The sequence below is a fragment of the Haliaeetus albicilla genome, chromosome 9 (assembly GCF_947461875.1).
Source record: "Haliaeetus albicilla chromosome 9, bHalAlb1.1, whole genome shotgun sequence".
In the NCBI taxonomy this organism is placed as follows: domain Eukaryota; kingdom Metazoa; phylum Chordata; class Aves; order Accipitriformes; family Accipitridae; genus Haliaeetus; species Haliaeetus albicilla.
The window spans coordinates 8,193,784-8,205,851 of record NC_091491.1 but is presented as its reverse complement, the minus strand read 5'-3'; the positions used below and the strand labels follow the sequence as shown (position 1 = coordinate 8,205,851).

The window sequence follows — 12,068 nt, the reverse complement described above, 5'->3', positions numbered from 1 at the left end:
GCTCTTGGTATCATCTCCCCTTGGTCCTTTGGCCTCACACATCCCTCTGTTCCTTGTCTTGCTCTGCTGTCTTCATCTGTTTCCCTACCCTTGACTCCCATCCCTTGCTTCTGTGACCTTTAAAGGTGGCTGAGGGTCCTTTGATGGGTCCAGACCCCTTCACAGTTCTGCCTCTTTCTGCTCATCTCTTCTGCATCAGAGTCATCTTCTTTTCTCCAAAAAAAAAGTTTCCTTCGCTGAACTGAAAAACAACCTTTCTGCTCCCAAAGCAGGGCACTTTTCCTCTCCCGGTCCAAGTGTTTTGCACTTCTGAGTCCTTTGCTCTTCTCAGGTTTTGCAGTTTTTCAGACCTTTGGCTGATACCTGGCACCCCCTGTTTGGGAGGAAAGGCAGTGATTTTATTGTTCTCCAAACCCTACAGAGAAGTGAGTGGAAACTGGATTCGCTTAAGCTGTAGCCGGCATGTTGGGATGGGACATTCCCAGCTCTGATCTGGGAGGCATGTGACACAATCCAGACATCATTTACTGGCTCCATATAACCTGAGGCATTCACACATAAATTCAGCCTGAATGAATAAGCTTATATAAAGAGGATCCTTAAACTATCCTGGCTAAAAATATTTGTAACACGCTGGGAAACTTTTTTTTTTTTTTGTGCGTTAGGATGCTCTCTCCGCTCTTATCTCTGTTACAGATTCATAATGGGGTCACTTGCATGGTCTTAGGGACATCTTTTCCATGTGAAATAGTGTAATTTCTTTACGTGGGTTAGCAAGTATTTTGGGGCTGAAGTCTAAAACAAAAGATATTTCACAACTACAGAGGCTAAAGAGATCGAAAGTGTTAGTGTAGGCTTATGTCAACCTGTCCAGGTGAGTCTTCTGGCTACTCCCTGCACACTTTGAATCCTTATTTGCCCAAGGAGTGATTGTTCAATTCAGTAACTAATGTTTATTATTTATTATTAATTCAGAACGTCATGTGCATGGTATCTTTCCAATGTAAGAGCACATTAGCTTCTCCTGCACAAGAAAACACATGTTAATCTGTTTTCCATTATTGTCCAGAAGATTTTTTCAAATGGCAATTCATGTTGCCCTGACAACATTAAAGGCTGTAATTAAAAATAATTTTCCATTAACTTACATACATACACATTTACTTATTATGATCTTTTACTGCATTTCCCTAAGTGTGCATGCAGGAACCTAAAATGCTGATGAAGAGCAAGTCAATATTCAGTGTAATGATCCAGTGTTGAGTGTGCCAGTACCCTGATGTACTTCAATTAACCATCTTTCCCAGCAACACCTGCACAGAAAAATGGATCTTCTGTGGGATCAGCAGAAAAACAAACCCTGACTTTTCTGCATTGGCAGAGGAAGGGAATTCCAGTATTTCACAGCTTTTACTGATAATGATCTGCTACAGATTAAAAACAAAAAACAGACTTTATAGTGTTGGCAGATTGCAAAAGGACTTGCTGGTTAAAGCTGCTGTTCATAGGAGATGAGGATAGTGTTTATTGCTTCCATATGGTCCAGAGATATAAGACAGGCATAATGTCTTGGGAGAAGTAATATGTCTTATTATACTGATACAGAATATACTTTTAGGTCTGTAGGCCCTTTTCCTGGTACCTTTCACAGGTGAGAGCATGTGTGTGAAATATTTGCCCATGATTCAGCATGATGATAAAAAAAGATTGCTTAAGGATTGGGTCCATTTGTGTGAACGAAGTCTTAGAAATGCTGGGGTTTTTAAAGGGTCAGGGCTGATAGCTGCCACCTAATACACGTATGTGAAGCATCTGTTTTTCCTTGACTACCTGTATAGTTTCCAACCCTTCGATTTTCCTGTTCAGCTTTGTAGCGTGCATTGAGAGCCTGAGTCTAAATTTAGAGTTTCATAAATTTGTGTCAAAAAACTCTTATCTGCATAATGTAAAATTAAATTTCTTGGTCTCTTTGACCTTCTGATATTTTTATTCTAGCCAAATTTAGAACCAAACTTCTAGGCACACTGGAACAGAAGAGTAACAGGCCACTTTCATGTACGTGTATACAAGTAGTTGACTGAAGAACTGTAGCCTTTGACTTCGCCATAATCATCACTTGTGAAGCACAGTTACATGTAGGAAAGATGACACTGCCCTTCTGCAGAAGGTTGGGGAGTAAGATCTTCAAAGATCTGATGAATATGCTCAAATATCAATACACTTATTTCATTGCAAAAAGGGAACAGGCAAAGGAATTGGAGACTTGCAAACCAGTCCGCAGAGCTGAAACCCCAGAGGATTTCACCAGTCAGAAGACTAGCTGATCAGTCTTACTTTGTCCTTTTAAAAAAATATTGAAAATTGATGATGTTTGTATGAATGTTGCAATTGTACTGTGCATGAGCTCCTATAGCAGGCATTCTTCATGTGATAACAGTACTTCTGCTCTCTTGTTCTCCCAGGGCTGATGAAATCGAGATGATCATGACAGACCTTGAAAGAGCAAATCAGGTAGGATTTTAAATGAGTCCCCCATAAAATTCTAAGTGTGACTGATTTTTTTGTTTCTTCTCTTTTGGATTTCATGACAGTTCTTTTATATGCACTTAGCAGTCATAACTGTGTAGAGTAAGAAAATATGCAAATTCAGAGAAAAATACAGCTCTTTAGGGATACTCTGTAAGGATCGTATGCGCAGCAGAGTAGCGCTTGCCATGTATTTACCTTCTAATAATTTAAACTTAAGTTTCCCACTATAGTTATTCTTGGGTTTATGTTTCTGAATCCATCATGTTGGCCCCTACTCGGACGTGCAGGTAACTGCCTGAATTAAAGGGCCTCTGCCCTGCAGCAGTGGCAGGGCTGCCAGCAGCCTGACCTGGGGAGGCCTGACCTTCTGCTGCAGCTCTAGCTTTTGTGGACTTTTCTTTTTCCTTCCTTTTCTGTTATGTTTTTAGCGTATTAATTTTTAGCAAGGGTTGGATCAGACTGTGCCATGCAGGAGAACAAAGAAATTGTAATTTGTTCCTGCAGATCCTAATTTGGTAGACTGTGAAATGTCCCTCCCACGTTCCCTCACAGTGCACACACTCCCGAGAAAGTGGCACAATCGTATGGAACTTTTTAAAATACAAAGTTTTAAAAAAACCAAACCCAACACCCAAGCAAAGTGCTCTTGTGGTCCAGTCTGTACTTTGAGTGACTGTTTCAGGTGATGAAGGAGATGTGTGTGGACATGCAGGATTCACAGGTGATATATGCAACGGGTGATGGTTTCACAGAGGGAAACCTCAACCAGGCATTTGCTTATCAGTGAACCTTCATTAATCCCTCTGTCAGGTAAAATCAGAGATTACAGATCTTAAGTCTCTCAGGTTATGGTTTTATAATCCAGTTTAAGCTTACCTAAGAGCAGCTCTCTTCCAAGAAGAATACTTGCACCTCCTTTCCCGCCATGTGGTCCTGCTGCATGCCTCATGCTGTCGGTAGTGGTTGTGGAGCCGCACCATGAGCCAGACCAGGTCACTGATCCTGTTGAAAACTAACCCTGCCTCCAGCTGCTGCTTTGTTTTGTCTTTTTCCTTTTGCCAGACCGGCTTTCAGCCCCCACACCCAGGAGCTGAGAAGTATAGCAAGTATACTGTCCCTTACATTAGTTCTTTATAAATTAGAAAAATACTAATGAAGCAGAAGGCAGATTTGTAAGTTGTTGTGTTGATTATTTAGTCAGTAAAAGAAATTGAGGTTTGCACAGTAGGTTTTTAGTTCTGTCAAAGAACTTTTGTAGATAGCATTAAATATTTATGAAAGTGCTAGTAATTATTTGAAAATCTGTAGACTTTTTAGAAATGATGTAGGTGTTAAAGATGTTTTGGTAGAATTATTTTGTGATTTTTGCAAAGGCAGTATGTTTTGCAGAGTTGTAGCAATGATCTACCCAGTAGGTTTTTTCTTTTCTCATAGTACAAAGGTGGTTGTAGTTAAAGAACAGGTATTTATGATTTCCTCATTGCCATACTAAAATGGAATATATCTATTTATACAGAAAGGCTAAAGATATTTTCCTAACTGGAACAAACCTGCAGTGTGGGGTTTTTTTACTTTTATTAGTTGGGGTTTTTTAAATTACCCCAAATTTATAACTGCTTATGTGCATAAGCTTTAGTTTGGTTGTAATTCAGCAAACTCTGAATCTGTATGCAAACATCAGTGTTCAATTCATCTGAGGTGTTGTAAAGCCAGAAGAAGCGATTGTCTCTCTCCTTTGCCCATCTCCCCCTCCTCTGGTTCCCCCTCCCAGCTGCTGTGCTCCTGTCCCCTCCCTAACAGCATCTTTTGCAATTGGGGGACCCTTCATTGAGTCCATTGAGCTCAGGAACTGCAGAAAAGCCTGAATTTGGAGTGAAGGGACCAGGTTTGTTTTCTGGGCGTTTAGCAAATTAAGGCAGCTCAACAAAACATCGGAGAAGCAGCAGCGCTGAGATGAGGGATGCAAGGGGAGCGTGTGGCCTCGGAGGAGACGGCGAAGGAGAAGTTCACCAGTGGACGAGCAGGAGCAGCGAGGTGCCGGAGTAGCTCAGCTGATTTGCTGGAACATGCCCATAGTCCTTGTCTTGTGTGATGCTTTACCTTTATAAAACACTTCTATAAATTGTAACTAAGTAATCTTTGTAGCAGCAATTCCTGTGTTTTACCTCTATAGTTGAAAAAAAAATTGGAAGAAATTAAATCCATTGCACAGGCCAGAAAGTGAGTTTGCATCAGGCTGAAGTGTTACAATTGCAGAAACAAGTACTTAACATAATTATGTATTTAATAGTGAAATTAACATTTCCTTTTACCATTTCAGTACTTATTCCCCGTTATTAAGGCTACCTTTAAAGGAGTAGTGCTCAGCATGACTCCTACTTTGAGGATAGACTGCCTTGCTGATTTTGGTGTGATATTTTGCTGCTCTGGAATTAACACTGACCCAAACGACTGGGATTCAGAGCAGAAATTTACAGAACAGCGAAATGTTTCCACTGAAAATGTGAAAAATATTTGCTGTAAATTTTTAAATATGTGAAAAATATTTGCTGTAGATTTTAAAATATCTGATATTTCTTTAAAATCCCTTTCTTAGTTACTGTCCTTTTTAAATCCAGAGCTGGCATTTCTGAACTTCCCTTGCTTTATGTGAGGACACCTCTCTGACTCTTAAGAGGTGGGGAGTGCCATTTCCCTCTCCAATTCTGCAGCAATGAGGGGGTGGATGTCCTCATTGCCATTGATCCAGGTGTGATGAAAGCCATGGGGACAGAGTTGATGATGTAACTCCCACCCTCGTGTCGTGTTGGGTGAAGCATGGGCTGTTCTTAGTCTTCAGACTCCATCACCTTTCTTCTCCCACTGTTTTTTCCTCAAATTGTTTCATGCAGGAGCTTTCTGTGCTTGTTTGTGTGCTATCATCCCCAGAAGAAATTACAAGCTCATAGAAATAATTACCTTTAAATACCAGTGAGCTTTGCAATTTTCTGCTTAGAAAGAAACAGGGGTAGTGACTGCAAAGCCCGGTTTCTCTCCATTGTATCGTTAACGCAAGGTATAAACTGAATTTTCCCCCAAACCGTAACCCTAACCAAGGAGAGAAATAAATCCCTCACTTGAGTGGAGCAACCTGGGGTTAGAGGGGTTTGGAAACGGGTGCTGGAGGTAGGGATGTGGTGGCAGCACGGCTGCTGGGATGACAGCCCTTCCTCGGCTGCTAATCCAGGCACTCGGTGCTGTTAATCCAAGATCTCGAGTGGGGTTTTGCAGCAGGGCTAGTCTCATTCAGACTGACACAGCTCAAATGGAGTAATTAAAGTACACCAATTTACACCCACTGTGAGGGTGAGGCGGGTCCTGGCCGGGCTGTAGGTGTCAGTGGTAGCCAGTGGAGTAACCCTTCCACCTTGAAGTCCTGAGAGCTATAAACTGGTACAAAAAGGACAAGAATAGTACATTAAAACGTCTTGTCTACCTTCACCTGCCTCAAGAGGAGCCATTAGCTCCATGATGTGTAGCTTTAGCAGGGGTGTAAAGTCTGAAGCCAATAGCCCCCACTGGCTTTAGCGGTAAGATGCAACTGCGTCATCTGCAAGACAGCAGAAGAGCTGGGGGTCTGTTATCGCTCTCTGATTCTCTCCTCATCCCCAAGGTTGTATGACTTGTATGGCTTGGGTCTATAAAGGGCTGAAGTGAAATATAACTAAATGCAATAGGAATGGCTTATTTTCAGTTTACTAACCCGCCAGCTCGATAACGAAAATAACCCAAGAGTTCACCCTCGCATTTCCATGAAGATTTAATAATCCTGTAGTTTGGGGAAGGGACTCGTTTTATTAAGATTTCATTTTGCACAATAAATCACTGCATATTTTCTGATATGCTACGAAGTATAATAATAAATAATTAAAACTAAACTACCCTTACTTGTCAAAATAAATGATTTATCATAGTTTGGGATATAGCATCTTTGAATTTTTTATTGTTTGATTCCCAGAATATTATAATTTCCAATCAGTGAAGTTAATGAGGCTCCAGCGTACTTTTCTGCATTTGTAACAGTTACAGCTGTGTGAATGTATATTTTACACAAATATTTATGGTTAGCGCTTTTCTGTACCTTTTCAAGTTTATACCTTTCTCATAAGTGTTTATGGTAGGAAGTTACGAATCTTTGGGATGACAAATTTATTCAAATGAATTATCCTTCTGTTTCTATACTTCATCTAGCAGCCTGGAATCACCCAGTTGTACAAGAGAAAAACTGAGGTTTCTGTTGAAAAGAATAATTCCTATATTGTGAAAACAGAAATACTTTGGAGTGTTAAATTTAAAAAAAAAAGTGAGCGAGAGAGAGGCTCGTTTTAAGGTTTTAATATTGATTCTAACTTTGTGGTTTCATGCCACTGGTGTATCCAGATGTGTTTATTAGCTTTATACATTCAGTTCACATTGGTTTAAAAAAAAAAAAAAAGGTCTAATGGGCTTTGTAATTTGGGTTTCCTGAAAAACAAGTGCTTTTTCACTTTTAAAAGAAAAAGAGAAGTACTTTGGTTAGGGTTGGTTGATCCTGGGTTATTGTATTTTAATCTTGAGGAGGAGGAAATAGATTTGAAAAACAGACTCAGATAGAGGTATCCTTAGATTTTGGGAGTAATAACAGAAAGAGAACGTGGGACTCTTTTTGGTGGACTACATTGTGAAAGCTATAGAAAAAGAAGTCATTAATTTTTTTTCTTCTGCATCTATGCCATGTTATCCCTTTGGAAAAGCAAAACGTTTCCATTGGTTTTCTTTCCGTCTTCACAGTGCTGATAGTGCTCCCAGATTTCTACTACTTTTTTTTTTTTTTTTTTCCTGGGGGAAGAAAGTCAAATATAGAAACTTCTGTTATCAATAATACAAGAACAACTATTCTTTCTAAAATACATAACCATTTATTAAAGCATCTAGACTGCATCAGTGCCATTTGTTCCACAGAAATGTAGTGTTAGATTTTAAGATCTGTAGAGGACGGGTTAGTGAGTTTAAGCATTTTTTGGAACCAAACTACCACTAAAATACATAAAACAGTGTCTGCTATAGAAGTAGAAAGAAAACCTCACCAGGGCATTTTAGCAGAAATGCTGTTCTCAAGATTATTTTTTTTATTTAATTGGGTATGGAACCTTCCTGTCTCTAACAAATCACATTGGAAAAGGGTTTGAAAAGATATTCCGACTAAGTGAGATTGCTATAAAATATGTATGTTTTTGAGCAGCAGATGGAATAAATTCTCCTCTTTCACTTAGCAACACAAATGCAACACAATATAGGTAGTGCAAGTGCTGTGCAGGAGGGTTTTGCTCTGACCCACCAGTGGTAACAAAACCAGTGTTGAGGCAGTCCTTGTTTTTATGTTTCCATGAAGAAGGGTATTTGTCTTGACATGATTCCTTCATCTGCACCAAGGCTAACACCGATACTGCCCACAAATGCTGCCAGAGTATTTGCTTTTTATTTCTAACTCCCTTTGCAATGAACTAGATGCTCTGCTATCGTGGTGTGCCATAGCTCTGCTGAATTCAGCAAAGTTATGCTGTTTTATAGCAGATGAGGTCATTCACTTAATCCTGTGATTTCACTATCTGTAAAATGGGAATAATAACATTTACTTTATAAAGTGCATTGAGATCCTTGCATGGAGAAGTGCTGTATAAAGGCAAAATATGGTTAATATTATTTTCATACAAACACAGGAGTTTCCTGTAAATGCTTAGCTTTCAGTTGGGAATACATTTATCTGGCAGCCTTTCAGAGCGCAAAAGAAAGTGCAATAGCCTGAAGACAAGAATGAAGAGAACCCAACCTCTTCTGCTTGTTGGAGTTTTTTTGGTTTTTTTCATGTAATTCTCCATTGCTGGAAAACATAGGTGCCAGAGCCCTGAAGAGTCTTTCATGTCACAGATTTTCTGATAACCTTGTTGTTCTGTGAAAGCAAGGGTCATTTAAAGGTTTGAAAATAAATTCTTACATCTCAAAAGTTAGAAAATTAAAGCACATTGAACCAGTGTGCTTTAATTGTTCTCATACTCCAAGAAACATAGCTTTTGCAGCAGCTTGCAAGTAAGAGTGTCAGTTTCAAGTGCTTAAAACCAGGCATGGCGATTACTGCCATAACCAGGCTCATTAACTTCAGCAGAATTACTTGTGATAATATAGACTCCTAGCCCATAGGAAGATTTTGCCATGTATAGCACTGAATTTGGCGTGTAATAAGGAAATATAGTTTGGCTGGTGGAACTTTAAGGGAAAGGTTATACTTTTTTGCTTGTAAGTATCACATTTTGCTATTCACACTACTGGTCTTTGATCAAATTAACATTTTACTGTAAGTAGAAGAGCACTCAGTTCATGCTATTCATTATCTTGTCAGGAAACAATGAGAATAATTTAAACTGGATATATTGTGTAAGGCTTTTTTCTTTTTTTTTTTTAATCGGAAAGCACACGGCAGCATTGTGATCATGACCTACTGGCTCCACTGTGATCAGTACAATATTTACATGCTATATTAAGGAGAATGAAAGTATTTTGAAATATTTTGTTACCAGGGAGGTAGCCCTATGCTAGAAGAACAGTGGTATAGAAATTAGGAGGAACTGTATGATTGAACTATCCAGAAAAATAGCGGTTTTAGACAAACCTGGATTTGCATGATCTCTATCAAGGCCAGTAGTGTGACTGTCACTGGTCATCATGGGTTTTCTAGGCTGTGCATGGTAGATTTGGAAGTAAGAAACCAAGAGTTTTAGCACTGACTGATGAGAAGCAACTGTACTATGGCATACATATTTCTTAGCTGAAGCGGGATAGTTTCACACAAAGAGAAGGTTGTGTGAACTTTCTAGTGGCTCCAAGTTGTGCAAGATTGCTAGGTTTTAGCCATTTTCCATACTGGGCGTCTGTCTCTGGCTGCAGTGTCTTTTCTTATTTCAGGAAAAATTGTTCAACCATTTCTAAGAACGAGATTAGGAAAAAAAATCCATTTTTCCCCACATGTTACAAGTTGTTCTTGCTGTTTTGGTGAGGAGCCTGCTGTGCCCCTATTTAAGAGAGGGAGCTTGGCACTTGATGAGGGAGGGTTTGCCTTTTTCTCAGGGTTGTATCTTCTGTTGCTTCAAGTAGCAAAAGAAAAAAAAAAAAAGCCCCAAGTTTGGCCAGCCTATAAGCGTCTGAGGGGAAAAAAAAAAAAAAAAAAAGAGTTCACACAAACTCAACAGAATCTGGTTTGAATTTGTGGGCTTTGATGTCCGTGCCTGTCCCAAGCACGCTGCAGCCTATCACTGCGCCGGCTGGGTGAACATTAACCGGCCAGGTTTTTCTTCTCTGGGTTGTAATGTAAGGTCCAGTGCCACTTCCACGGGGAGCACCGGGAGGGGAGATGCTCCCCCAGGCTGCCCCTGCCGCGACGGGGAGACGGGCAGCGTCGGCGTGAGAGCGGGACGGGGAGAGGAGGTTTGTGGTGGGGAGGGAGGGAAGGAGGAGAAGGTCCGGGACGGGGCTGCTGCAAGGACGTTTGGAGAAGAAGCAACGAGGAAAAGAGGAAGGAGGAAATCGTGGGGGTAAGACTAATTCTGGAAGTTCGTGTCGTGCAAAGTATGAGCTTGCTTTTGCCTGCCTGAAGCTCAGAGAAGACCAAAATGGTGCTTCCAGCAGCCAGAATGAATTGGGAAGGGGACAAAGCGACAAGCAGAGAGGGGTAGGAGTCAGAGAGGCAAAACCAGAGGGTTTTGCAGGGGAGCAGCGCTGCAGCCGCTGTATGGAGTCCCGGGTGCAGGTGAGAAACGGCCGCAGGCAGCCCGTGCCGCGCGGTGAGGTTGTGGTTGACGCTGCTGTGCGCAGCACCCGAACGGCGATACGCTGGGGGCTTGAGGATCCCCTACAGCTCAAAATGGGGGGTAGTGCCAGGGCGTTCCTAAACGATTCTGACGCTCTTAGGTCCTTTGGTGGTGGAAACCAGACCACAGCCCATGAGGAAGCGATTAATCCTATCTGCAGAGGAGGGTGGGATTAGTTTGCAGTAAATAAACTGCAGAGGTCACACGCAGAACAAGGAGGACAAAGCAAAATATTCACTCGCTGAGCAATATTCATGCGGAGAGTTGAATGAAGTAGGGGGTCTCGTCAGGAAAAAGCACTAGCATGTTACTGTGCAGTTCCAGCCTGCCTCCCAAAGCTCTGTGCGCAGGGAGTGGCCGAACGTACCCGCAGCCTTGGGGTTGGCTTTTCAAAACTTCTAAGTGCTCGATTTTGAAACTACCGTTCTTTTAACAGGTTTGTGTGTGTAATTTATAATTTATATTGCAATAGCACCCAAAAGTGCTTTCCAGACACTGAACACATTTATAATTCTGGCTCTAAAAAGCTTCCATGCTGGGGGAAAAAAAAAAAAAAGAAAAATTGACCAGTATTTCCCAAATAGAATTGCCCAAAGTTTCTGCTGATGTATTTTTAACAATGCATAGTATGAAATCTTGTCTAATATTATTCACGGGATTACAACAGGTGTTCTGAATTGGCTGGGGAGGCTAGGCAGAAAGGGCAGCTGACAGCTTACTGTATATGCAGATGTAACATCTATTAGAAATATCCTCTGTGGTTTGCTTGCATGCAAGCTGAATAGATTCTCAAAACAATGCTGCTGTGAATGGAAGCCATCAGCAGAATTGCTTAAGGCTGCAAAACCCATTACTTATACAGCAGTAGATGCAAGAGCAAGTGCCACAGTGTAGTAACTTGTCCTGCTTTGCTGGAGTTGTTTAGCAGTTATTAGATCAATATACGTACATCCACATCTAATAAAGTGCGGAAAAATAATTTACCTCAATGTGTATTGTTAGCTCAGGTTTTCATCCTGATATTATCCAGCTGCACAAACAACGTAAACTTTCTCTTTTTGTGCCTTTTTAATGCTGCTACCATTTTTTCAAGCACACAATAGGTTATGTCCCATGCTCTGATTATTAGAGCCACGTTACTGTACTTTTTACAACTACATTTTAATTAGAGCTGTAGAACCTAAGCAAAATCATTTAATATAATGTTGTGAGCAAATAGCGCAGATGATGCGTTTAGTATTTGATTGCCGTTAGTTTACTGATTGATTAAACATGCAGACAGACTCTCTGCTTTGGCTAGTGAGTAAGTCAAAGACCATGCACACCCATAGGGGTGCAGGGTTTATATTCGCTATTTTAGATGACTTAGGTTTTCAAAAGGATTAGCTGAAAAAGCAGGGAGTCTGGCACACAGAAATAACAGCAGTTTTGGTGGCTTCAAAATGGCAGTGTGAACTTACTATTCAGTAAAGGAAGGGACCTATCAGTGTAAAGGGTAAAAGTTGGTCAAGAAAAGTTTTGGCCTTGATTGGTGACAGCTCATGGGTTTGGAAGAGTTGGCGATACATCTTGGAAGTGGAGATAGAAAATTATTTTAGCTATTTTCTGCTGAAAGTGCAGCATTATTTGCATGAAGTAGCCCAGGTGAAAAGCAGTGGT

At 40.7% G+C, this 12,068-nt stretch overlaps 1 protein-coding gene across 11 annotated transcripts in view; it reads left to right on the top strand.

Annotated features, from left to right (window-relative positions):
* The window catches only part of CUX1 (cut like homeobox 1), a 283,317-nt gene that overhangs the window by 178,384 nt on the left and 92,865 nt on the right, over window positions 1-12,068 (top strand). For all 11 annotated transcript variants that reach the window (XM_069791426.1, XM_069791423.1, XM_069791422.1 and 8 more), the window contains exon 9: window positions 2,463-2,511. In XM_069791426.1, the coding sequence (XP_069647527.1) occupies window positions 2,463-2,511 (49 nt within the window). The remainder of the gene's footprint in view (window positions 1-2,462; window positions 2,512-12,068) is intronic.